The sequence below is a fragment of the Atheta coriaria genome, unplaced genomic scaffold, assembly GCF_025399875.1.
Source record: "Atheta coriaria isolate IRGN ID8LTWV9N9 unplaced genomic scaffold, Caltech_Dcor_3.1 hic_scaffold_8_pilon, whole genome shotgun sequence".
NCBI lineage: Eukaryota > Metazoa > Arthropoda > Insecta > Coleoptera > Staphylinidae > Dalotia > Dalotia coriaria.
This window is the reverse complement of record NW_027045450.1, coordinates 3292541-3318940: the sequence shown is the minus strand read 5'-3', so window position 1 is coordinate 3318940 and position 26400 is coordinate 3292541. Positions and strand designations below refer to the sequence as shown.

The window sequence follows — 26400 nt, the reverse complement described above, 5'->3', positions numbered from 1 at the left end:
GTATTTAAAGTTGTTTTAATTTTTAAAACGTTACTTAAACCGTTTGCAGTGATACGCCTGTGCAGGCGACTTAAATCAGGTGGAGCAGAAGCGCGAAATTCAAACCTCAAAGACGTCGTTTGACGTTTGACGTCTATAAATCATGTGTAAACCGCTCAATAACACGAATTCAAGTCGTTTGTGTCGTAATAAATTATAGCACGTAAATGTGGGGCACGTTCTCGATCGATATTTGTTCTCCGCACTCGTTTTCTTCCCTGAGAAAATCCATATTCGACACGTGAACATAGCTCTTTACCATACATATCTATCTATTATAAACGCATCTACTGAGTGTTGAGATGAAAAATAAAAACAAATTTCGAGTGGATTGTGATGTGGAGTGAATTCGACGAGTGGGTAGGTTGCGTGCCAACCTGTAGGAGTCGCGTCGGCGGCAAATAAAAACAATGCGCTTGCGTTCACTTGCGAACGTCGTCGGCGGCGGCGGCGGCGGCGTCACGACGCTGCACGCAGGCGGCGACGGAACGTCGTTTAGTCATGCGATGGCTTGACCGATGGTCACGTCATCAAACATTTACAATTAACGGAGGAGTGTTGTGTTTAACAAGTCTTCAAAATTTGGGAAGTGAAAAGTGTGGGTTAGGGGACAAAATGGCGGTGTTTCCGGTTTATAACATTAATTAAAAGTTGATTAATTGAATTATTTAGTGTAAAAATTATGTGTTTCGTTGTTGAACATATTAAAAATTGAATTTTAACAACTTTTAACATGATTTTGATAAAAACGACTTAAAATATACATTTAAGACCAAGAAAAGATGTTGAAATGGATAAATAACGTTTATTTCTATTTTATTTGACATAAATTATTTAAAAAAGCTTTAAACTTCGTGAAAAAAACTTTTAAATTCTTAGAAATTGTTTAAATTCTCATAAAATTAAAAAAATATGTCAAAAAAATGTTCAGCAATTAAAATATTATAGTTTAAAGCAGTTTATAGTCCAAAAAATTACTTTTTTTAAACTAAAAACCCAAAAAACCTAATTTACCAATAATAACTTAACAAAAAAACACTAAATAATCAATTTTTAAAAGTTTAAAGCCAAGTCACTTGACATAACCTCAACCACAACTAAAACCTAACCTACAAAAAACATTCAGTGATTCTCTGACAATGGGTAAAAAGCGAAAGTGTAAACCGCCAGTAATCCCCCAGCAAGACAAACGCATCTGTGGTAGCATCTGCTTCTGTCAAATGGTCGTCGTCTTCAGCAGCGTGTCACTCATCTACCTAACCGTAGCTGTCTACATTCCCTCGTACAAAGCCTTCCACTCCGGCTACGAAACCACACCCGCCATGTGCCAGACCATCAACACCAGCCTCATCAACAACTGCAGCTGGGCCTCGTGCAGCGAATGGTGTTTGACGAAAGCGTCCGGTTTCTGTCCGCAAATCCACGTTACCACAAGACAAAACGGCACTGACCTTGAGCTGAGGAACTGCACACGCTTCACGACAATTGCCTGCCCGCAGGTGACCACTGATAAACTCAAGCGGTATAATTGTAATAATGGTACAGAATGTGCCACGTTGAGTGGAGTGTTCAATTGCTCTCTGGGGCACTGTAGGAACTTCTCGGAGATTTATCAGTGCCACCATCGAGCGGACGGAGCTGTCTTGGATAGTGATAAGGATAACACCAAGCTGACGGGGTTTTTTGAGTGTAAAGGATCACGATGTGTCAAGATAAAGAGACACTTCAGCTGCGATAGATACTGCCCGGCGATTAACACCAATTTTAGTAATGTTTATATTACTCAGGATGATTCAGTGCATACGGTGGTTTGTAGCACTGCGTGGGCGTTTACTGAGAGTAAGGGTATTGAGCCAAGGGTGGAGATTGATGAGAAGATGATTTGGGAGGCGAAATATGGCGAGGTGCTGATGATTTCATGTCATCATTTGAAGCACAATTCTTCTTCAATACGGTGAGTGTATATTGGGTTGCCTATATTTGTGGATTTTACATTATCATAATTAATGTAATTATGAATACTAAATTAACTAGGTCTGAATTCTTTGGGGAGTAGAATATGAAAAATGTTTATGCTTCATGCAAACAAGTGGCATTTAACTAAGTGGCGCATTTTTTCTTCCCTTGTTTGTGTTTTGTTTGCAGGTTGGCATTTCGTGCTGTAGTCCATAACACGCCCTCATTAAAATAGCGTATGCATAATTTAACACGACTTGATTTATAATTAAAAATACATATTGTGTTCACTCGCTGATTTCGTTGGGGAAATTTGTTGTCCGGTTGAGAGTTGTGTTATTGCATGTCGGTTGGCATTTGTTTCAAGCTTATTGTAGCGTGTCATGTGTGAAATTACTCAATTTAAATGTACACATATGTTTATTATTACATTGTGTAGCACTAGTGGTTTTTGCTAATGAGGTTTTGTATTTATTGTTTACTAAATGAACAGCAAACACAAATATAAACAAATTGACATCGTGTATGACCCAATGTAATATCAATAGCTCACTAGAGGGCGCCACCTTACAGGCGCAAGTTTCACTTGTGACTAAAGCCCGTGACTACAGTATTTTATTACATACTAGCTTTAACCCTTGGCTTCGCTCGCAAATATCTAACATAATGAAGTTGCTTTCGTACGCGTCTGTAGTCACAGAAGAAGTAACAATGAAGTAGAATGGCTGAAAGTATAGTCTATGGAAGTATAATGTACAGTCTCCATAGTGTAGTCAATTGGATTTGATGTTGACGTAGCTGTCGGTAATACAGTGTGATAATACAGTGTGATGGTACTATAGTACTTAGGTTTGAGCTTCATTGCTGGAATGCTAGATGGCGTTAAAGTTGTCAAATAGCCAGATGCAGAGGTATTATTGGCTAAACTATTTCTTTATTTTATTTAAAAAATAATTTTTTTATTAAATAAAAAGTAGCCTATAACCATTCAGGGACCACTAAGAATATGTGTACGAATTTTCATGATGATCGGTTAAGTAGTTTTTGTGTGAAAGTGTAACAAACATCAGGACTTTCGCATTTATAATATTAGTAGGGATTATATTGTGTAGCACTAGTGGTTTTTGCTAATGAGGTTTTGTATTTATTGTTTACTAAATGAACAGCAAACACAAATATAAACAAATTGATCAAATGTAACATAAATACCTCACTTGTGAGTGCCATCTAGCCGACGCAAGTTTCACTTGTGACTAAAACCCGTGACTAAAGTATTTTATTGCATTGTATTTTATAACATCATAAAAATAGAATGTGACACAATTGCAAATTGCATGTCGAATAAATATTTGCGTAAACGTGCAGGTAGCAGGTCGCACGTCCGAGGGCTAATTACACTCATTAGAAATTCAATTAGAGCGGAGCCAAGTGGACGGAAAATCGATACGTCCACTGTGATAGCCCTCCGCTAGTCGAAAACTTAGAAACAAAACGTAGAAAAACACCCAAGCAGTCAATATATCGTCAGTTTTTTCCTAATTGTGAGAATTGAATTTAAAACAAAGCGAGTTTTCCTTCAACCTACATTACAAAAATAGCACAGGTGTATTTATTTTTATTATCAACCACACAATCAAATAAATATGAGTTACTCAGGGCCTAAAGTATTTGTATTGATTTCCAACTTCAGAAACAATTTAAAAACAACAATTTTATGTGTTTAAAAATGTTTAAAACGTGTTTAATAACAAAAACAAAGTAATTTTTTATTATTGAACAATCCCCAGTGGAAATATTGTTATTCCACTTCTTTTTATTAAAGAATATTAAGGAAATCATAGGAATAAAACGTGTTTTGTTATGAAATACGTCATAATCAATCATAATACCGATAAATATTTAATTGATTGATAATTGCACTAATGTATTTATCCATAAAGGAAACTATATTCATTGCGAACAATTGAAAAGCGATATGTTAACCGAAAACCGAGCCAAAACGGACGTAAAAGATAAAACCCAACAACCACAACACAAAACAAAACTTAAACCCTCTCACCTCACTATACACCAAAGCCCAAACGTCCTAAGCACCTAATTGTGTTGTGTTTGCGCGCCTTGTGCGCGAACGTAATCGATAAATGCATTTACTCGCTCGTTTTGTGTGGGAGGCGAATTCAATTTATGATATACGAGTATACTCATGTGTCAGGGTTATTTTCGCTACTACCACTAGTAAAGATGATAGATAACTCTGTAATTTACATACCGACCTACTTCTAATTTATTTACAACCTGACTTGTTTTTTAAAATAATTTTTCAGAGGTTTTGATTGTGTCAACGGCACAATTTACAACACCACCGAGATTCCGCGACCATCGATGAATTTCACGCAGTTTTGGCGCGTGCGCAACAAGTGGCGACATCTACTAGACCCCACCCATCGTTATGTACCGCCTCAAGCCACGCTCACTATATTCAACCACTCGCGGCTGTTTATTAACCTCGATGGGTGTGTGAATACGCTGCGTGGGGAGTGTCGCGAGTTTCTGCAGACGAATGGACGCGATGGGCGTAACCAGACCGCCCAGTCAAGGTTTCCATGTTTTTACAATAAGGTAAAGATTAGAAAAAGAAAAATCACTTATGTGTGTTATTTATGTGTCGTAAATTTAATTTTATGGCCGTTTTCTCATTTTGTTCTTTTATTATACGCAATTTGGGGTAAATTGTCGGAAGAGAGGAGTGGGGGAAGTAAATATTGGTCGTTCATCATACACGCGGACGTTGATGATATTATGTTTGCAGTTTCATTAATTTAATTAACTCCAACGCGATGAAAACGTCGAAAAGCAATTTTGTTAATGATATTAAATCGAATTTAGGCGTGGATAATCATTTATTTTATGCATTTATTCATTTTTTGCATATTTTACTCTGATGTGTGTATGCTTGGATCAATGTATGCCACCCACTTTGCGTGTTGACATCTGCAAACAAGGTAACACTTCGCATGACGCATGACGCATGCGCATTAATAAATTTTTTTTAGAATCTGTGTGGTTTGTTTCCTGGCTAAATAAATATCACTAAATAAATGTGTGCGGTTGAATTTACAGAATAGTTCCGAACGTGTGGTAGCCCGTTATAATTTGAATACAACATGGCGGCAGTTTGTGATCGCTGCAACTGTGCCATCAGTACTCTTCGTTGTTTCTTTCCTCACGCTGTGTATCATCATGCAGTCGGTCAGTGTCGGCGATGATACGAAAATGCGCTGCAAGTACTGCCTGGGTAATTCGGACGATCCGGATTCGTTGACTACGCCTACAGACTCCGGAGGCGGTGCTGCTAACGGAGCAGGCGTGCCATCACGTCGCGGCGACTTAACCGCCAGTCATAGTAAGTATGAGGTGCCGGATTACACGCCACTCGTGAGTAAACATTAAAAATTCACGATTTGTAATTAACAATTGTACTGTAATATGTAAACTAGCTGTAGGCGTGGTTAAGAGTCTAAACAATGTTCCTAAAGTGCTCCTTACGTCATTACAACAGAATCATTTCATAACGTCAATCATTATTTATGTAACACGACTAACACGTACGTATCTGTTGTTGTAGCCTACGAAACGGACATAAACTTGATTTTGCACGCGCTGAACGAACAGTAGACGCGAACGCGCATGCGCCACACAAGTCACACGTCGGCGACGCGCGCCGACTGCCTTCTAGAACGTCATATCGTAGAAACAAAACAAACACACAGAAAGAAACGAATACAAATACAAATCAAGAAACAAACTAGAAAAGAAATGAATTGCAACTCCTGCGTGTCACGTCATGTCATCCATGTCATCCGCCATTTTGTTCTGCGTCCCCATCCTGCTCCACCCCGTCTCCTAGCCAAGCTAATTGTTAAGTTAAGTACTAAACAATAAATAATTGTCTGTGACTTATCGAATGCCTTAATATGTATATCTAACATACAGTGTGTCCGTGCCGTACATATAGAAATGAATGTGATATATTATATTCATGTCCACCAACAACAATATATCAATATCAGCGAGTAATAAAACAATTTGTTTTTATTGATTGCTGTCACCGTGTAATAAATTCCAACACCCTGTATACATTGAGTAGGTAAGTTTTGAGGTTAGAGACGATATTGGTTGAAGTTATTCATGCATTTCATGAATATATTCTCGACGGTAAATGGACCATCTGTAAAAATAAATAAAGATGGAAATATTTTTAGGTTAAGGTTAGTAATTTTGAAGGTTTACCGATTGGTACCCATCCGTCAGCTTGCGGATTGCCTTGGGTCCGTGCTGATTTCAAAGCGTCCTTGATTGCCAAGGGTACTGAGAATCCAAGACAAGTTGGTGGTTCCGATGTTGCTGTAATACATTAATGTAATAATAATATTTTAGGTTATAATGAAGATATACCTTTGTTTTTATAAGGTGTTGATGGATTCGGCTGATTTGAGGGTAGTTTAACCCTGAAATTAACAGGAATATCCTTGGGACCTGGTGGTTTGTAGTTCCATGTACTAGTGGTCATGTTACGACCATCATGGTTATATACAGTGTTTTCAATGGTCCAGTATCCCATACCCATGGTGAACGCACCCTCGACTTGACCAATATCAACGAAAGGGTTGGAACTGTCACCGGCGTCTTCAAAAAGATCCACGCGGTTGATGATGTGACTTCCGGTAAGCATATCTACCTCCACTTCGGTGGCACATACTCCGTAGATGACATAATCAGCTTTGTTGGGTCCATTAGGGTCTTGTACAAACCTAGGATGAAGGAAATTAAATTTAAGTGGTATACCGATAATCCCTATCCCTACTAATATTATAAATGCGAAAGTCCTGATGTTTGTTACACTTTCACGCAAAAACTACTTAACCGATCATCCTGAAAATTTGTACACATATTCTTAGTGGTCCCCGAATGGTTATAGGCTACTTTTTATTTAATAAAAAAATTATTTTTGAAATAAAATAAAGAAATTGTTTAGCCAATAATACCTCTGCATCTGGCTATTTGACTACTTTAACGCCATCTAGCATTCCAGCAATGAAGCTCAAACCTAAGTACTATAGTACCATCACACTGTATTATCACACTGTATTACCGACAGCTTCGTCAACATCAAATCCAATTGACTACACTATGGAGACTGTACACTATACTTCCATAGACTATACTTTCAGCCATTTTAAACTTCCCGCCATTCTACTTCATTGTTACTTCTTCTGTGACTACAGACGCGTACGGAAGCAACTTCAATATTTTAGATATTTGCGAGTGAAGCCGCAGGTTAAAGCTAGTAATAGTATAAATAATCATACATTGTGTTTTCTGTTAGGGTTACACCAAGGGCCCAGGCATTCTTCACCAATAGTGGCCATGGAGTTTCATCTGGGAGGTTGGCAATACCCTTTGCCCATTGGATGCGTTCTTTTAGTTTCCCACAACCTGCTTTTAAACTCTGAAAGTAGTTTTTTTGAATATAAATTAGAAGAATATAAAAATAGTCAAGTTTACCATGCAAACTGATTCAGTAGTGAGGGCACCACCAGTGCCAAAGTTATTTGGCGATATCATATTATCCGTTGGTCGAATAACAATTTGCTCAATAGGTACCCCAAACTCATAAGCAACCACCTGCGCTACTTTGGTATTGATACCTTGACCAATCTCCACTCCACCATGTGACACCGCAATGGTCCCATCAATATGATAAATTGAAATCTGCGAGTAATGATTAACCAAAAACTGTAGTGAGATACTGATTGGAATGACAGCCAGTCCCTTCTTGCGCCATCTATTGACTTTGTTGAAATCATCAACTGCTTTCCGGCGTGCCCTGTAGTCCGACCAGACAATAAACTGGTTAATCATTGACAAGAGTGTAGTATGTGCAGGGTTTATATTTGCCATCCTCACATCAAGTGGATCTTTCCCTGTTTTGTAAGCAATATGTTCCAAAACATTCTCCAACATAGCTATACCTTCAACTGCACCTGGGGCCCTTGCCCATGTGGACGCAGGTGTGTCAGTAATAACAAAATTATACTCCAGATCAAACGTATTAGATACATAGGTGTTGGTTAAAGCATCCAGTGTTTGCATGACAGGTACACAATTGTGGTAGGCCCCTACGTCACTGTAGATCTTCTGGTCAAGATATTTGATGATTCCGTTTTCATCTGTGCCCACTTTATAGGTGCAGTATGCCGGGTTACGTTTACCTATGACATTCATATTCTCTTCCATAGACAGCGCCATCTTGACTGGTCGGTTGAGTTTGTAAGCGGCAAGTGCAGCGGCGCATGCTGTCCATTGGGAACGGGTGAGTTTGGACCCAAAGGCACCACCTACACGTTTCACGGTGATGGTTATCTTATTAGCGGGCATCTTTAGGACATCGGAGACAGCGTATTGTACACCATCAATGTATTGAGTAGAGGGTTGGATGTGTAGACCTCCGTCATCGGTTGGGATGACTTGCACCACTTGCATTTCCATGGCAAAGTGAGCTTGACAACCCATGTTGAAGGTACCTTCAAATTTCACTTTTGCTTCACGATCTGGAACATATATGATCCCAGAAATATTAGTAAAGTATTAGGAGTATCAGGAACCATTTGGGTCTTACCTATTTTACTTGGTAAAATGGTATTGACATGATGAATCCTCTCCGTGGCATTTTGTGCCATAACAGCTGGAACAGTTAATAAAGGACTAGTTTGTGCAGGATCACAAGTGATCTCCACCAAAGCAGATGCTTCCATGGCTATATCCCTGGATGAAGCTACAATGATCCCCACAGGTTGTCCATAAAACTTCAAAAAATCACCAGTTGCAACAAAAAGTGGCTCGTCTGTATTGTAAAAAAAGGGATTAATCGGTGCCATAAACGTATTCTTCCCAGGAATATCTTCAGCTTTATAGAATGCTTCAACCCCTGTGATGGCCATAGCCTTAGAAGTACCAATATCCTTCAATTTGGAACCAGGTGCAAAATTTGCGTATACAAACGCAGCGTGTAACTGATGCGGGGCATCAGGTAGATCAAAAGTATACTGAGCAGCACCGGAAGCTTGATCCACAGCTTCCAATTTGGTTACACCTTTACCAACCGGAAGCATCGCTTCATTGACGGTGTATTCCTGCACACCGGTGGATAATGCCGGGCGGATTAATTTCTTAGCTCCAGAACGAACATCTGCTGATAGGGTGGTTTCAGGAGCAAGGGATAAGATAAATTTGTAAGCGAGTGCAATTGCTAGTTGTTTACGGTATTCAGGGCTGGGATCAGGTAGGAAGTGATTGGGTTGAATGTCACTGGATAGGTTCTGAAAGAAAACGCTGAGATTCTGATTGTTGAAGAGTTGCTTGCCCATGATGTACTTTTCAGCAGCTGTGGCATGCACAAAGTTAGGGTTAATACCACCGTAGACAATGGATGCGGCGACTACGGAATTGTTACGCACGCGGAACAGGAAACCGGCGTTGACGTACCCATGGGCATTTTGTGCACGTGGCATGATTTTGTAGGTTTCCAGGAAAAACGTGTTGTCAAGGGGTGGGATCTCTATACGTCGGATTATACTTTTTGTTAGGTTGTAGTTTAAGAAAGTAGCGGGTGAAACACTTTGGACCGCAGATCCATTATCTGTAAACCAATTAATTAATTGACAGTCGAAAAGTGAGTAGTGGGTAATATAGTAATCCCTACTAATATTATAAATGCAAAAGTCCTGATGTTTGTTACACTTTCCCGCAAAAACTACTTAACCGATCATCATGAAAATTTGTACACATATTCTTAGTGGTCCGCGAATGGTTATAGGCTACTTTTTATTTAATAAAAATAATTATTTTTTAAATAAAATAAAGAAATAGTTTAGCCAATAATACCTCTGCATCTGGTTATTTGACTACTTTAACGCCATCTAGCATTCCAGCAATGAAGCTCAAACCTAAGTACTATAGTACCATCACACTGTATTATCACACTGTATTACCGACTGCTACGTCAACATCAAATCCAATTGACTACACTATGTAGACTGTACACTATACTTCCATAGACTATACTTTCAGCCATTTTAAACTTCCCGCCATTCTACTTCATTGTTACTTCTTCTGTGACTACAGACGCGTGCGGAAGCAACTTCATTATTTTAGATATTCGCGGGTTAAAGCTAGTATTAGAATAATATACAAACCTATAACGATTTTCGCATTCATAATTTCCAAAATTAGAAAAACATCCGAGGGGAATTCTTTATGCGCATATTTAATCATCAAGTTGCCTGCGAGTGTGCCAATCTAGAATGCAAATTTTCTTATCATTTTAATGTCAAACAACTGCATAATGCATAATAACACGTACGTTTCGAACTGCGACGTTAGCAACAAGATCCAAATGATCAGCACATTTGGTCAGATGTTTGAATCCTTCATCTCTGTCGGCAATATTCAGGAAAATGTCCATCGTTTCCGCAAGCGTGCAATTTGCACCAATCGTCAGACGTGTGGTACTTAATGAATGCGTGCGCAGCTCAGACACACCACTAATATCAATATAATAATCTCTCTTATTCATATCCTTGTATACACCTTTGGCTGTATTGCCTGCGATTAACCTATAACTTCTGTTTTCATTGTTTGGATTGTTGATAATCGAGAAGATCTCCGCCACTGTGGAGACTTTGAACCAGACTTGTTCTGATGATACACTTCCAACATTTTGTAATTCAGAGGAACTGCCTAGGTCATAATATAATGGTGTTTTTGGGGTTGTAGCGCATGGGGTCGGACATATTTTTTCACATCCATCTTTTTTGCATAGTTTGATTTCTTCAATATCGGGCAGGATACCTAATAAAGCTTCATCGCTGTCAGCAGCAAGAGATTTAAAAGCATCTAGTATAGGACGGTAACCGGTACAACGACAGGTATTACCACCGAATGAGTTTTCTATGTCGGCCATTTTGGTTTTACCAGACTGTTGCAATGCGTACATGTTCATGACCATGCCAGGTGTACAAAAACCACACTGCGTGCCGTTTAATTTCACAATTCTGTCTTGAATTGCATGGTATCCTTTTTTCCGATTGCCTACACCTTCAATGGTGGTAATGTCCCAACCGTTGCATGATAAAATCGACACTAAACACTAAATAATACAAAATTAATACAAACATTTCTAGTAAAATTATTGTTTTACTTACTGAGTTGACTGCGAATACTTCGCGTACTTTTGTGACTGGATTTTCAATCGATACAGAAACAATGCAAATACCACACCCGCCTTCTTTACACATGTTTTTCGTACCAGTCAAACCCAAATTATTACGTATGTAATCATTCAGAGTCATTTCCGGTTTGAGTCCAACTGTATTAACGCGTTTTAACTCCCCATGGATGTAAAACTCCAGAAAAGATTCTCTTAAATAACAAAAACAATAAATATATATAAAAAAATCAATAAATCAATAAATCAATATACTTTTTCACTTCCATGTTTTTAATAGGTTGCGCCGCCATGTCGGGATCACTGTCGCCGGACATCTTGCACAAAATGGCGATTGAGCATACACAACGCTCTTTTTACATTGTTTCGATATTCAAAATATGCATATTCATGCACGTCAGAGAACATGAACGTGCTTGGTTTTTAGTGATAACACATAATCGCACTAGATTGGAAACGCTAGATACATACAAACTAGGCAGAAATCGCGCTAGAAATAGAAATCAGCCTCTAAAAAATAAAATAAAAACACACAAGCACGTCCATTTAGATACACCAGGATTATATAATTTAAATAATAGAGTTACATTCAAATTCATGTATATTGAAATTCGTGCACAAAGTTATATATAACTTTATAAATTATTGCGATGTTCAAAACTCATTCAATGATTATGAATGTATAAGCTGCGGTAGAGGGCGCTGTTATTTATTAAATTAAATTAAATTACTTTTAAAGGATATTGTAAGGCACTTCTAAAGGATCTAGAGAGTTGAAATAAAAACCATTGTAAAAATGATCTCTTTTAGTATAATATAACGCTCAGAAACGTGCAAAAAGTATATTATATAAACTAGGTGCTTTTCAATTGCATTTTTTTCTATTAAATTTAAAACTAAATCAAATCAGACTACTCAGTATATTCTGTCTTCTGTATTACTTATAATCATTCTCCCATGTCGCCATAAAGTCGATTCATCAACGCGAAATAAGAATATGACATTCTTATCAACTGAAACACATTTTAAATAATTGTGGTGTTCAAACAATGCAATCAAAACATACGCCTGCATAAGTGACTAAGTTGCATACGGATAATTTACCAGCCGTAATCACAGTGGGTCGTTTTGCTCGCTCCATTATTAATAACATATTTTTGGCTACCATCTTATTCGATTTATACCAATCAGACATGTAGCATGCATCGCGCAGATCTTGACTTTTTTGCATTACTTGGTCACCATATAGACAATACAATGCAATTTGATTCAGCAAAGCAAGTGCATAAAATGACAGAAATAAAATTTTGATTAAATTATCTTCCAACTAAAACAACAAATAAAAAAGACTTTGATTGAAAGAAAAGTTTAGAATTCTATTCAATTTTTTACCATAAATTGAAACCAGGTATTACAAATTGCTAAAACACTTATTGCAAACTGTGATAGTAAAAGATAACAGAATATATTTTCCACATCTCCTGCTATGCTGCAAAAAAACAAAACATTTTACTCAACCATTATAAATTTACCAATACTTACTCAAGAATTTTGATATGATGTTCCACACATGAATTCAAATATTGTTTTATAGTGACATCCAAATTGGGATCCATGTCTTCACCAACATTAACTTCGCCCGCGTCAATTTCTTCAGTTGTACGCCCAGCCCATTGTCTGCAGTGGATGATTTTCTGTTTTAATATTTCAAATTGTGTGCCACAAATAGACATCAGCGACATGGCCACACAATCCATCGTACTGTTGTTATAACTGGCGTTGATCATCGCAATAATTTCATAAATATGAAACGGGTAATACCAGTTGCCTAAGTCAAAGATTGTAAAATGCAGCGCTAAACCTGCGTTCATAAACGGTTTTATGGACGATGATGTTGTCAAGTTAGCGACTATGAACTGAAACGTTTTAGCCATTATCATCGTGAATCTATTCTGTCTGTGAACGTAAGCGTCGCAGCTTTTAGGAAAGTCATGCAGGACCGGATCTTCGAGCTTTTCAAAGAGGCCCACAAGCCTGTTGTTTTAAACTCAAATACGGTTCGTTTAATCGACCAAGAGATAAATGTTGTCATGATGGTTAGCAGTTCTGTTAACTCTTTGAATTCACTATATAGATAGTTTTTATAGACTTCAGCAACTAAGCAACAGAGTATGGATAAGTCCAGACCCCAACTGATGGCCCTTTTCATCCGATAAGACCAAGAAGGATTGCGTTGAGGCCATGTCCCCAAAATAGTTAATAAACCTTTTAGGTAATCCACCACGTCGAATATGTGAGACGTTTGTGCTGTTTTCATTTTAATTTTTGCACCTTCACGATTCGAATTCAAGTGATACTGAATGAAATCAACTGAGATATCAAGTATTTTATCAGCAGAGATATTCTCACGATGGTCATAATTGCATTTAATTATGAGTTTAATTGTTTTTCTAAAAGAATATTTCAAATGCAATTACATTGAATATAATTAAATGAAAGTTTAACTGACATGTGGTCTGGCATCGTTTTAAATGATTGAATGAGAATGAAGCACAGTTGTTCTCGTCCCCAGAAAGTATTTTGTTTAAAACAAAAACGGTGGAATATTGATTTTATTTGCGCGATAATGATTACATATTTTTCTATTTTTGTGGTTGCTAAAATGTAAAGATTTAGATTTTTGTTATTTTATTTACGTAATAACTTACTTTTTATCGTTTTGAGGGATTATGATGGCATTTTCCAAATTTCAAGTCCGAATTTAAGTATTTAATCTATATATATATATAAAAGAAAGTCGTGTTGGTTACCTTCATTATAACTAACGAACGGCTAATCTAATTTAGCTAAAAATTGGTGGAGAGCTAGCTTTGGGCCAGGAGAAGGTAATGGGATACTTTTTGAAATGAAAACTTTTCAAAATGGGCTCTAAACGACACTAAAAGAGACAAACATATTTGCGTATATGGATTATTTTGTGGGAGAATAAAAGAACGCAAATACAAAGTTTTCTATTATCCCCGTCTCCTCTTTGTGCGAGGCTTCGTAGTTTCCTCCCTAAGCATAGACGTGTGTGTGTGTTTGTACGAGTTGGTTAAAGTTGCCCGGTTGATGTGTTTGTTTGGACAAGATTTAATAAGTGTAGGATACATTTTTAATACTTTTGAAGTGAAAACTTCTTTGGAAGATACTAAACGAGTTTTCTCCGTCTCTTCTTTGTGCGATGCTTCGTAGCTTCCCCACTCAACATGCAGCGATCAAAACGATCAAATCTTATTCGACAAAACCGTAATGCAACTAGGATTCTCAGTGGCGGATTACGGCCTAGGCGCACTAGGCGCGCGCCTAGGGCCCCGGCTGCCTGGGGGGCCCCGGCTGCCTGAGGGGCCCCTGGCACTTATATGTCCCATATAGATATAGTAATTTCACAAATACTTCATCAGTTGGTTTTGACCTCAGCCTTTATGAATAGCGTATCGGTTTTCGCTTGGCGCCCAAAACGGCATTTCACACGTGTCCGCAAAGCAACCGTCACGGATAAATAGCTGACTTAAAACTTTTTATCTCCGATTTTATTTCTTTATGACAAACTGTTTAAAATAAAATTTGGATATTTTCTGCCACGAATTTTTGTGACCTTTTCTTGAATATTGCATTAGAAAGTTATAGCTATAATGCGAGTAGTATATTGCCAATTTTTTTGAGTTGAGGAATATTCCATTGAGGTTGTAAAATAGCGGGTAGCTCTCTTTTTTGGAATATTAATTATTTCGTCTTTCTATCATTTTTTCACATCTGCGGAACACGTTGTACCAACGTTTATCCTCCTACAATTTTTATCTAGATTTTTGGGGTGGTAGGTAGTTGGATTAAAAGAAAAACAGAGAGTGGTCAGTGAGTCTTGAATCACAACCCCGACAACACTAGTTCTACAAAAGTTTTTTCTCGAAGTTTTGTGCATAGACGATTTGGCGTGGGTGATTTTCAAAACTGCAGTCAATAATCAACAAGAGCTTCTATAAAGGCACTGTTAAATATTTTCTGGAACAAACTCCTACAGAGAATCGAAATTACCAGCAAAAACTTACAGGAACCAAAGACAAATATTCTTAATAGTGTTAGTTTATTAAAATCATTAAATGAATTTATAACAGAGGTCAGAAATAATTTCGAAACTGTTGAAGAGGAGGCTAAATCCCTAACAGCTCATCTTTCTTATAAAGAGATGAGACAAAGAAAACGCAAATATCCATATGATGAAACGAACAAAAATGATACAGCATTTTCGTCAAGAAATTTTTTTATTGTATGTGATGTATTAACATCAGAAATTACTCTAAGGAGCGATGTCTATATCAATGTTCTTAACGATTTTAAAATTTTCTTTGATTTAAAATTAAGCCGTGTTGAGACTAATGATTGTGTAGAGCGATTATTGGCTAAGTATGAAAAAGATATTGAGCCAGAATATTTCACTGATGAGTTAACTCATTTTCTAAAATACGTACAAGAAGAAAATATTAGAGATCCACATGAAATGTATGCAGCATTAAGAAATGGTCTAAAATCAACTTTTCCAAATATACACACAATACTGCAAATTTTTTTGACCTTGCCCGTTTCTAATGCAAGTGGAGAAAGGACATTTTCAGTTTTAAAACGAGTCAAAAACTATCTGCGCAATAGTCTTTCACAAGAGCACTTAAATGACTTCGCATTAATGTTCATAGAAAATGATATTTTTAAAAAACTAGAGTACGACAAAATTATTGAAATCTTTGCCCAAGAGAAGGCAAGAAAACTAGATTTGTAATTTATATTTAAATACGATTACCGTTTTTGAGCACACGTACGATGAACTCGAGAACCAAGATAGCATTGAAAACGATAATTCCATCGCGGATAGTATGGCAGAAAATTTAACCTGTGATATTTCGATCGGTCCTATTTATTTATAATTTTTCGTGAATATTGGATTTACAATTTATATTTCATAAACTTATGAAGATGCCCTCTGGGCGAAACATGTCAACTCCAAATATAAATTGTAAATCCAATATTCACGAAAAATTATAAATAAATAAATATTTCAAATCCATTAAATTTTGGAATAGTGCGTGTGGATTAGCCTACTGGGGATACCACGATAAAAAAAACGCGCCAGGTACTCTACCTCATGGTGGTGTGGAAATGAGTTTTTGGCACAAACGAATGTTGAAGTAGACTTTGCGGCGCCCGTACGCTAAAACTATTAATTTTACTGGGCTAATAACCGTTTTGAAAATTTTCGGATTTAGGGGCCCCAAACTTGATTTGCGCCTAGGGCCCCACTGAAGCATAATCCGCCACTGGCAGTATATTCTGTCTTCAAATATTACTTATAATCATTCGTCCATGTTACCATAAAGTCGATTCATCAATGCGAAATAAGAATATGACATTCTTATCAACTGAAACACATTTTAAATAGTTGTGGTGTTCAAACAATGCAATCGAAACATACGCCTGCATAAGTGACTAAGTTGCACACGGATAATTTGCCAGCTGTAATCACAGTTGGTCGTTTTGCTCGCTCCATTATTAATAAGATATTTTTAGATACAACCTTATTTGATTTATACCAATCAGACATGTAGCATGCATCACGCAGATCTTGACTTTTTGCATTACTTGGTCACCATATACACAGTACAATGCGATTTGATTCAGCAAAGCAATTGCATAAACTGACAGAAACAAAATTTTGATTAGATTATCTTCCAACTAAAACAACAAACACAAAAGATGATTATTTAACGCATAATCTTCAATGTTTTACCATAAATTGAAACCAGGTATTGCAAATTGCTAAAACACTTGTTGCAAACTGTGATAGTAAAAGATAACAGAATATATTTTCCACATCTCCTACGATACTGCAAGAAAACACAACATTTTACTTCTACATAATATTAAATTTTAACAACACTCACTCAAGAATTTTAATATGGTGTTTCACACATGAATTTAAATATTCTTTTATAGTGACATCCAAGTTGGGATCCATGTCCTCACCAACATTAACTTCGCCCCTGTCGATTTCTTCAGTTGTACGCCCAGCCCATTGTCTGCAGTGGATGATTTTCTGTTTTAATATTTCAAATTGTGTGCCACAAATAGACATCAGCGACATGGCCACACAATCCATCGTACTGTTGTTATAACTGGCGTTGATCATCGCAATAATTTCATAAATATGAAACGGGTAATACCAGTTGCCTAAGTCAAAGATTGTAAAATGCAGCGCTAAACCTGCGTTCATAAACGGTTTCAAGGACGACGATGTCACCATGTTAGCGGCTAAGAACTGAAATGTTTTTGCCATTATCATCGTGAATCTATTCTGTCTGTGTACGTAAGCGTCGCAGCTTTTAGGAAAGTCATGCAGGACCGGATCTTCGAGCTTTTCAAAGAGACCCACGAGCCGGTTGTTTTTAAACTCGAATATGGTTCGTTTAATCGACCATGAGACAAATGATGTCATGATGCTTAACAGTTCTGTTAACTCTTTGAATTCACTATGTAGATAGTTTTTGTAGATTTCAGCAACTAAGCAACATAGTATGGATATGTCCAGACTCCAACTGATGGTTCTTTTCATTCGGTAAGACCAAGAAGGATTGCGTTGAGGCCATGTCCCCATAATAGTTAATAAACCTTTTAGGTAATCCACCACGTCGAATATGTGAGATGTTTGTGCTGTTTTCATTTTAATTTTTGCACCTTCACGATTCGAATTCAAGTGATACTGAATGAAATCAACTGAGATATCAAGTATTTCATTAGCAGAGATATTCTCACGATGGTCATAATTGCATTTAATTATTAGTTTAACTGATATAATCTATGTTGTTCTAAAAGAATATTTCAAATGCAATTACATTGAATATAATTAAATGAAAGTTTAACTGACATGTGGTCTGGCATCGTTTTAAATGATTGAATGAGAATGAAGCGCAGTTGTTCTCGTCCCCAGGAAGTATTTTGTTTAAAACAAAAAACGCTTGAATATTGATTTTATTTGCGTGGTAATGATTACATATTTTTTTTATTTTTTGTGGTTGCTATAATGTAAAGATTTAGAGTTTTGTTATTTTATTTACGTAATAACTTACTTTTTATCATTTTGAGAGATTATGAGGACAGTTTCCTTATTTCAAGTACAAGTATGTACGAGTAATATCTTTTAAGTGTTTAATACCATAAACTCAAAAGTCGTTAAGCTGTCATTTGAATCGGCGTTGTTATTTGAAAATCTTGCTGTTTGACGTAGTCGCAAAGTTCAAATTCTCCGTTCAAATTCACTTGAAATTTAAGGCCTTAATCAGTATTTAAAAACCGGTAATTTTCCGTGACTGCTGTTTGTGTGTATTAAAATACCTTAATTTTTATCAGGTTGACAAAATGTGAAAAACGTACTTTTTTGTCGAGAAATTTAATCGGTTGATTTACAATTTATACTTATCAGTAAATCCGTTAAATTAAAATACGTATCTGGTAACTTTATCGAAACTTGGATATTTGCTATAATTCTAATTAAAATAACCAATTTGATCGCCAACATCCCAAAAATGTCAAAATTAGGAAGAAGAACAAAGTTTACAAGTGTGTTCTTGCAACCACTGTGCTAGGCAACCCAATATACACCAAAAAATGTTCAACACTTACCATTATTTAGTTTTCTGTTCAAGTTCTCTTTGAAAATACATTTATTTCTATTTATTATGCATAATCCCTGGTCACGAGGAATTACAACATTTCAATTACTGATTACTTCGTTAATTTATAGGAAATTTAATTACTGCACGTGTACATAAACAATATTTGAATGACATTAACTTTTTTCATACATGTTCTCAGCACTTGATTTGCAAAATTCATTGCAACACAAAAATATGTTCAAGCAATTGAATATCGTAAATCCTGCGATTTAGCTATTCAAACGCGACCACCGCGACGCCTAGACGAGCGATGCTTCCCAACAACCAACAACCAACAACATGATTTCGCTCGCTCGCAGTCAGTCTGCGTACGCGCTCAGTGCGCGCTCCTCATTCCAGCTGTTTCTGCCGCTGGGCGCAACAAACGTTGGTGCACGACCGTCGTGTGTGTTTGTTGTGTCGATTCTGTCAATTTCTACGTCTGCGTTCGCTTCCTCTTTGCACTCTGTTTCACCTTTGCGCGTATTGTGCGACCTGACGCAATCTGCGAGCATAATTAAATTGAACGCCGTTATTGGATAATCACCACTGCGCGCCAGGGCCTACAATTCGGAAGTTCTAAGAAGAGGCGAGCGTTGCCATTCTCGTCCTGCTTCCAAAGCCTAGGGGATACGTTCCGACAATGGCGCAACTAGTATCTGCTGTTCCTGCCAGCGTGCCACGAACACCTTGTATGGCCTAATGCAGGAAGTGCGCTTAGGGTTGCAGACGACGTCATCACTTCGCACAGCAGCTGACGTCCACAACGCTGTTGATAACGATAACCATAATCCCGAACAAAAGGTAATAACATTTTTCAATTAAACATTGTTAGCTAACGCTCGCATGTTCATACAATACCCGAGCACAAAACTAGAAGGTTAAATTGGTGATTGGTGCTGAATTGTTTGCATTGCGAGGTGAGATGATTGGAAATTAACGAACGTGTAGACTTGACACATTTATCAGCAATTAATTAAAGACAATGTGAAGAATTAGAAGAAATGAAAACATCTGATGTAGATGCAAGCAAGGTTGTTTCATTTACTGCACTTGCTCATTGATATCGTGAGTTAACAAATGACGTAACCCAAGGAATCATTCTTGTAGTTTGAAGTAACGTGTCATTGCCGCTTCATCATCGGAATATAGAAAACAACAAACCTAGGAAACCTTGGCTCGTCTTTTTATTACATTATGGGAATATTAACTACGTTTTGTTATCCGTTAAGTTGTTTGATTCATGCGCGTTATGCAAAATTTCATTATCGAAACTTAATTACTTTTATGTGTGTGAATCATTCATTAATTTTTCTGTTTTTTTAGCTTACTTCATGCGAAATGTATGATACCAGCAAGAGGACATCATATCATAGACAATTTTACTTCTATTTTACTACATAATTTGGTATGTATTTTATATTTTTTATATGATTAGATAATTTTGGCACAGTATTAAATGTACACACGTATGATATATTTATTTAGTAAATTGTGATAAAGCCGGTTGTTGGGCGGACCGCGTTAGATTTCATTCGTGGCGTGTTTTTAATTATTGTGCTGTTGAAAACTTTAATTCAACGTTCTTGACCTTGTCTCGGTCAAATTATTTTCTTCAATAAACTTTTGCATCAGAAAATTTTGACATCTTAAATAGCGTGTGAGAATAGGCAACCAGATATACACTTTAGTTGCGTTTACTAAAAATAAACATTACTATGCTACAACTCATAAATTTAGATCATGAATTACCCAAATGACAAAAGCCAAACCAGGAAAAGATAGATTAACACGCATTCGCTCGTTAACAACCACAGAATTCGATATGTGTGCAACCGTAATATGTATTGCGCATCGCCTGCCGACTGCAATATTTATGTTTGTAGTTATTTCTTTCCATGTGGCTGGTTACGCCGTTACGAGCATTTTGCCCGGCTGCCATGCACGTGACTCACGCAAATGTTTCCACACACACACACAGCGTTAATGCCGAACAAATTTGTGAGTGCAGCTTAAGTAAAAGTGTGCGGCCGCGTAAAGAAGCATTCGGTTTGCTGCACGAAAGTGAAAGCGCAACACCGGAACTTGCCGTTGCCTGTATTACTTCAATTGCATGAAACTAAAGCGTTCAGGTATGCAGCGCTATTAAACCAAAATTAGGCTCCGACTCCCGACTGCCAAATTGTTCATCGCGCCCGTCATTAACTTTTAACTATTTATTATGTATTCTTTTGGCGTGTTTGGTTGCATAGTAATTATTAATTCGTCGTTAGGTACAGTTTTACTTTCTTTCCAGTTTAATCATGGATTTATTCAATTTCTCTTTGAAGTGTGGCGAGAGTAAATGCACGAACACTAACAGAGATTAAATGCACGAACACTAACAGAGATTAAATGCGTGACAATTCAGCGCAGAGTTTGAACAAAAAACAGAGTTTTGTTATTGGGATGCAGTGGAATAATATCGGCATTTGAGTGAATTTCGCGGTTCACCTTTGTTTGTCATTCAGAAACCAGTTGCTTAGTAAATTTCCCAGAATTCGAATTAGGTTCGACCGTAGGCATGCTGCTACATTATAATTTCTCAATTATTTTTGTTTGGCTCAAAATGGAGTCTGAAACAGGCAAATTTTATGAAATTCTAATAGAATATTTGCTTATGAAATATATTAATGCAAGTATAAATATATCCAATGTGAAAACTCAGACGATAATCGTTAAATGTGCAAACTGAACTAAATCATTGTTAGTCGAAACAAGCACGCGCTGGAATATTTGTGAATGCATGTACAGATTGACATGCCTGTTATCCTTCTTCATATTTGAACATGATCGGCGTTTTCCAGGTGGAAGCTGTCATTTCATGTCTGTTAAGATTGAACAGCCATTATTGAACACGAATTGTTCGTGCTTATCACGATATCTGCAATGAATTAAATATCAATATTGTTTTTTTAAACAGAATTAATGAATAAATGAAAACCTTGCCCTTGTGCAACATATAATAGTCCAGTAGTTGAAAATATAATACTAAGTGATGATTTGTTGGTTATTGCAGGTATGGGTATATTATGGTTTCCTCAAGTGCGACTATTGCACTTGGCACTATTAGCAATAGCTGGCCTAACTCTCGTCTACGTCTACGTGCTGTCTTCGACGCCGGTGATCATATCACCAACGCCAGCTCACTTCATCCACAACTATACGAATGGACTGCTCCGTAGTGGTCCAGAGGACCTCCAGCCGCCGCCTGCGGTCGGCCACTCCAATGAAACAAAACCAGCCATAATAGCTTCTAGTAGCAATAGTTTAAGTAGTAGCAGTAACGTAAATAGAAATGCGACGACGGTGTCTGATGTGCCATCGTCGGTGCCGGTTGCGGCTGCCTCACAAAGTCAACCCGCTGTGCCCGACCTCACCCGCGGCGTCGCCGCCGAGATCATATACGAAGCTGGTCACAATGATCCCAGTTTTGACATATGCCCGAATTTCGGGAAAGATCTTACGCTGCTCATCGCGATCACGTCGGCTCCTAGTCATATAAGTGCGCGCATGGCCATCCGCCAGACTTGGGGTCATTATAGCTCGAGACGTGACATTGCCATCACATTTATGCTGGGCACCACTTCCAATGCCACTCTGCTGAAACAGATCAAGCAGGAAGAGTATTTATACGGCGATATCATCACAGGTAAATTCATCGATACGTATGACAATCTTACATTAAAAACGATATCGATGCTGGAGTGGGTGGATAACTATTGCCCGAAAGTCTCGTTTGTGTTGAAGACCGATGATGATATGTTCATCAACGTGTCGCGGCTTTTGCTTTTCATCAGCAAGCATAAACCTGAGCAACGTGTCATCTACGGCCGGTTGGCGAAGAAATGGAAGCCTATTCGGAATAAAAAGTCGAAGTATTACATCTCGCCGCAACAGTATCGGCCGCCAATTTTCCCTGACTTTACCACTGGCCCGGCGTACCTGATGCCCGGCCGTCTTGCGAAGGAACTATATTCAGCAGCTTTAAATCATACCTACTTCAAGTTAGAGGATGTTTTCGTCACCGGCATTGTGGCGAGCAGCCTCAAAATTAAGCGAGTGCACGTACCCGAGTTTCTCAACAAGCGTATTTCGTTCACCGCGTGTTCAGTACAACGCGGCATAAGCATTCATATGGTTAAAGGTGCGGAACAGTATGACTTGTGGAAGAAGCTGCAGGATGGTCTCGCCAAGTGCAAATAAACGAGGATGCAATGCACGGCCTAGGCAATGAGATTCAGTAACAACTGCTTCATGATCTTACAAGGGGATAATTCGGTCTTCCATTAATATTGTGTTGCAGTTACGAGTTTGATTTGTTTGTAATCCAAGGCTTATCAACATAATCGCCCTAGTCATCAACAATATTAGTTTTTTTTTACAGAAGTAATTTTAAAACAAATTTTAGATTTTTTCACTACATTTAGTTATTTCCTTTCAATCAAATTTGAGGTTATTATCATTCTATTCATTTCAATTTTTATATTTTATAATTGATAAATGCACTGTTATGATCAGCATCGATGTGTGTACCAATCCAAACGTACACATGAATATTAATTATGATTTGATGAAAGATACTGTCAATAACGAAATATTCCAAGAATATTAATGGCCTAGAATTCCTAAAATGTTTGAAACAACATCAGAAATAAGCCTAACACACTTTTCACGCTTGTATGGTGCAAAATGTGTGATACCTTGAAAACGAAAGTCTCTGGGAAGAAGGTGCAAGCAATCGGGCTCTAACAGATTTACATTCTAAACGTGAGTATTTTATACGTTGTATTTTAAAAGTAGGATCAAACCAATTGATGAATAGTCTTTCTATTATGAAAATAAAGCGAAGACTCTAAAGCCCCCGCCAGGTGTTTTTATGGATTTCTTATTACTGTTCGAAACAACAAATCATTACACTAGTTTGTACTTATTTACTGTTATTACCTTGTTATTCCAGGTATTGAGCTTTAAAAGTCAGTAAGATTGTTAAGTTGGGAACGCAGTGAAAAACACATTTAACTATTATGTATCCGGATTGTTTAGGAAGCAATGTTAGTGCGTCGAATGTTCCTTTTCCGCGTAGCATATTTTAATGTGTATCAGTTTCTATGTTGTTTGTTCCACAATCTCAAGACGTAATAGTATAAGAATGTAAATACTCTTAATCAAATTTAGTTGTACATACAATACATAAATTATATTGAAACAAAGCATTTGAACTTAATTTTGCAGAACAAAAAAATATATAGCAGTAACACAAAAATAAACTTTCAGTAAAAATATACGCAACTTGTTATACAACAAAATATTAACAGTTTGATGGATTTTTTTTTCGTTTTTGAGCTTCAACAATGATTTGAGGGCTAAAAATATATCTATATTATTTGCTTCTCTTTTTAGTAGATATTACAACAGTGCTGCCTCTAGATAAATTGATAATGGATCAATTACCAGCCTCATGTGAATCGTTGTCAAGTATGGGTGGAATAAATGTACGGATTTCTTCCATAACCAAATCTCGCCACTTTTCAACCGGATGATCCTGGTTTTCAATGGTTTGGTCGTACGGTGCTGAGACAGGCTCATCGCGTGGATCGGCGTACTGCTCCAAGTAAGGATGAGCCAACGCCTGCTCGGCAGTAATACGCTTATCGCTGTCCAGTTCCAACATTTTCTCCAGCAAGTCGATGGCAAGCGGACTGGCGCGTGGGAATACTGAATGGAGATCTTTTTTGTGTGTTGGTGGTAATGATCGTATGTATCCGCGTGCACTATCCGATGTAATCTTCGACAGGAATTCTTCACTCGGTGTGCCGAGAATCTCCATGATAAGATTTAACTGATGAATATCTGCAAGAGGCACATCAAGCAAAACATTCAGATAAATTTTAAAATACAATCAACTTACGATCCCTTCCTGGAAACAGTTGTTTAGAGTTTATAAACTCAGCCATAATGCATCCCACAGACCAAATATCAACAGTTTGGTTGTAGTGCATCCAATTCAACATAATTTCCGGAGCTCTGTACCATCTAGTGGCAACATAGCCGGTCATTTCACTCTCAGTCGGACGAGCAAGCCCAAAATCTAGAATTTTCAACTCACAGTCTTCATTCACTGCAATATTTGATGGTTTTAAATCCTAAAACATCGTTTTTATGATTCTTGTAAACAAACTACATCCAGTTACATACTCTGTGAATCACTCCAGCTGAATGTATATATTTAAGGCCTCTTAGGATTTGGTAAACTAAAAACTGTACATGCTCATCAGATAATCGTTGTGTACGTATAATTGTATTCAGATCTGCTCCCATTAGGTGTGTTACCAAATATATCTGGAAAATTTCATTAAATTTAGATGGGTAGTAAATAAAATGAACATAACTAACTTGATCACTGTCATACTGTGAACAGAACACATCAAGGAGGCCAATAACATTCTCATGCTTCATGTGCTTGAGCAACTTAATTTCGCGATAAGTACGTTTTGCATGCACTGCTGATTGAAACGGACGTGCCAGCTTCTTTATGGCAACTTTCATATTTGTTTTTGTGTCCAATGATGCACTACAAAAGGTAATCCATTGCTGAGCTTATTTATATCACAAAACTCAAATGAGTGCTTACCAAACTTGTCCATAAGCACCTGATCCCACTGACACCAGGTTCTGATACCTATCAGGCACCTCCCAGACTGTTTTATTCACCTCTGTTCGATTGACGGACATTTTCGATTAGTTTATCCCTGATGCAAACGAGATCCACTTATTTTTCCCTTTAAGGAACTACTAATATGTATACCAGAACTATGTATGTACTACTTAGCTAGATGCTCATTGAATGTCGTTCCCCAAACAAACGCAGGTGACCAAACACGCCTGAACGCGCGATGTTAACCAGACATTGGGCGACACAAGGACGAAGAACAACAAAAAGAATCAACTCAGGTTCATTTGATGTGGTTGTGTCGCCGATTACATACTGACATGCCCGGTTGGCTGACGCTGGCTCAGTTTTACCAGTTTTGCATATGTACCTTGTTGACCGTCAAAATGAGCCCAGCGAAATTTTCATTACGGTTGCACTAGCGCTTCTATTGCTTGCTAGTTGAAAAACACTAATAGTTATTTAACGAGTCTAGTACAAGTATAGATGTCTGTACAAGTATTGAGTGTTTGCGCTAACTCTCATATGTATGTACGAATATACGTGTTGAATTACGTGTTGAATTTTTGGTAAGTTGTTGAAATAAAACATAGATTATGTATTCTCTAATAAATATAAATATATGTATAGATAAATGGCTGTTACTTTTATTGGTGAATAATAATGTA

The 26400-nt window shown here is 37.4% G+C and overlaps 5 protein-coding genes across 8 annotated transcripts; 2 read left to right on the top strand and 3 right to left on the bottom strand.

Annotated features, from left to right (window-relative positions):
- The first annotated feature begins 1058 nt into the window (after positions 1 to 1058).
- On the top strand, positions 1059 to 6080 carry Teh4 (tipE homolog 4). The gene is made up of 4 exons (XM_065309577.1): positions 1059 to 1993; positions 4320 to 4614; positions 5116 to 5398; positions 5621 to 6080. The coding sequence occupies exons 1-4, from the start codon at positions 1179 to 1181 to the stop codon at positions 5668 to 5670; spliced, it is 1443 nt and encodes a 480-aa protein (XP_065165649.1). The 5' UTR covers positions 1059 to 1178; the 3' UTR covers positions 5671 to 6080.
- Positions 6070 to 11597, bottom strand: LOC135797299 (xanthine dehydrogenase-like). Its single transcript, XM_065309575.1, has 10 exons — positions 11537 to 11597; positions 11259 to 11475; positions 10418 to 11203; positions 10251 to 10353; positions 8675 to 9694; positions 7561 to 8606; positions 7365 to 7504; positions 6451 to 6806; positions 6286 to 6399; positions 6070 to 6223 (listed from the first exon to the last, which is right to left on the bottom strand). The coding sequence occupies exons 1-10, from the start codon at positions 11572 to 11574 to the stop codon at positions 6156 to 6158; spliced, it is 3888 nt and encodes a 1295-aa protein (XP_065165647.1). The 5' UTR covers positions 11575 to 11597; the 3' UTR covers positions 6070 to 6155.
- Positions 11598 to 12069: 472 nt separating this feature from the next.
- On the bottom strand, positions 12070 to 18057 carry LOC135797454 (odorant receptor Or2-like). 2 transcript variants are annotated; one of them, XM_065309817.1, is made up of 4 exons: positions 17254 to 18057; positions 17100 to 17196; positions 12348 to 12608; positions 12070 to 12294 (listed from the first exon to the last, which is right to left on the bottom strand). In XM_065309817.1, the coding sequence occupies exons 1-4, from the start codon at positions 18027 to 18029 to the stop codon at positions 12229 to 12231; spliced, it is 1200 nt and encodes a 399-aa protein (XP_065165889.1). In that variant the 5' UTR covers positions 18030 to 18057; the 3' UTR covers positions 12070 to 12228. The 2 variants fall into 2 exon arrangements, with proteins under 2 accessions (XP_065165889.1, XP_065165890.1); XM_065309818.1 differs by lacking the exons at positions 17100 to 17196; positions 17254 to 18057 and adding exons at positions 12674 to 12770; positions 12824 to 13626.
- Positions 18058 to 19329: 1272 nt separating this feature from the next.
- On the top strand, positions 19330 to 23924 carry LOC135797660 (beta-1,3-galactosyltransferase 5-like). 2 transcript variants are annotated; one of them, XM_065310138.1, is made up of 3 exons: positions 19330 to 19824; positions 20347 to 20428; positions 22079 to 23924. In XM_065310138.1, the coding sequence occupies exon 3, from the start codon at positions 22081 to 22083 to the stop codon at positions 23263 to 23265; it is 1185 nt and encodes a 394-aa protein (XP_065166210.1). In that variant the 5' UTR covers positions 19330 to 19824; positions 20347 to 20428; positions 22079 to 22080; the 3' UTR covers positions 23266 to 23924. The 2 variants fall into 2 exon arrangements, with proteins under 2 accessions (XP_065166210.1, XP_065166209.1); XM_065310137.1 differs by lacking the exons at positions 19330 to 19824; positions 20347 to 20428 and adding an exon at positions 21015 to 21152.
- Positions 23925 to 24201: 277 nt separating this feature from the next.
- Positions 24202 to 26219, bottom strand: LOC135797661 (mitogen-activated protein kinase p38b-like). 2 transcript variants are annotated; one of them, XM_065310139.1, is made up of 5 exons: positions 25868 to 26219; positions 25694 to 25811; positions 25258 to 25633; positions 24971 to 25205; positions 24202 to 24912 (listed from the first exon to the last, which is right to left on the bottom strand). In XM_065310139.1, the coding sequence occupies exons 2-5, from the start codon at positions 25792 to 25794 to the stop codon at positions 24506 to 24508; spliced, it is 1119 nt and encodes a 372-aa protein (XP_065166211.1). In that variant the 5' UTR covers positions 25795 to 25811; positions 25868 to 26219; the 3' UTR covers positions 24202 to 24505. The 2 variants fall into 2 exon arrangements, with proteins under 2 accessions (XP_065166211.1, XP_065166212.1); XM_065310140.1 differs by having other exon boundaries at positions 25258 to 25401; positions 25456 to 25633; positions 25694 to 26201.
- Between the last annotated feature and the right edge of the window lie 181 nt (positions 26220 to 26400).

Bases quoted from the DNA above. Each gene is read 5' to 3' on its own strand.
- LOC135797454 (XM_065309817.1), bottom strand. From the start codon at position 18,029: ATGAAAACAGCACAAACATCTCACATATTCGACGTGGTGGATTACCTA. The intron at 17,197-17,253 runs GTGAGTGTTGTT...GTTTTCTTGCAG, and splicing joins CACCATATTAAAATTCTTGA to TATCGTAGGAGATGTGGAAA. The intron at 12,609-17,099 runs GTAAAACATTGA...TTGTTGTTTTAG, and splicing joins ATACCTGGTTTCAATTTATG to TTGGAAGATAATTTAATCAA.
- LOC135797661 (XM_065310139.1), bottom strand. From the start codon at position 25,794: ATGTCCGTCAATCGAACAGAGGTGAATAAAACAGTCTGGGAGGTGCCT. The intron at 25,634-25,693 runs GTAAGCACTCAT...TACCTTTTGTAG, and splicing joins GGTGCTTATGGACAAGTTTG to TGCATCATTGGACACAAAAA. The intron at 25,206-25,257 runs GTATGTAACTGG...ACGATGTTTTAG, and splicing joins CAGCTGGAGTGATTCACAGA to GATTTAAAACCATCAAATAT.
- LOC135797299 (XM_065309575.1), bottom strand. From the start codon at position 11,574: ATGGCGGCGCAACCTATTAAAAACATGGAAGTGAAAAA. The intron at 7,505-7,560 runs GTAAACTTGACT...AACTACTTTCAG, and splicing joins CTACTGAATCAGTTTGCATG to AGTTTAAAAGCAGGTTGTGG. The intron at 6,807-7,364 runs GTATGATTATTT...CCTTCATCCTAG, and splicing joins ACCCTAACAGAAAACACAAT to GTTTGTACAAGACCCTAATG.
- Teh4 (XM_065309577.1), top strand. From the start codon at position 1,179: ATGGGTAAAAAGCGAAAGTGTAAACCGCCAGTAATCCCCCAGCAAGAC. The intron at 4,615-5,115 runs GTAAAGATTAGA...TTGAATTTACAG, and splicing joins TTCCATGTTTTTACAATAAG to AATAGTTCCGAACGTGTGGT. The intron at 5,399-5,620 runs GTAAGTATGAGG...CTGTTGTTGTAG, and splicing joins CGACTTAACCGCCAGTCATA to CCTACGAAACGGACATAAAC.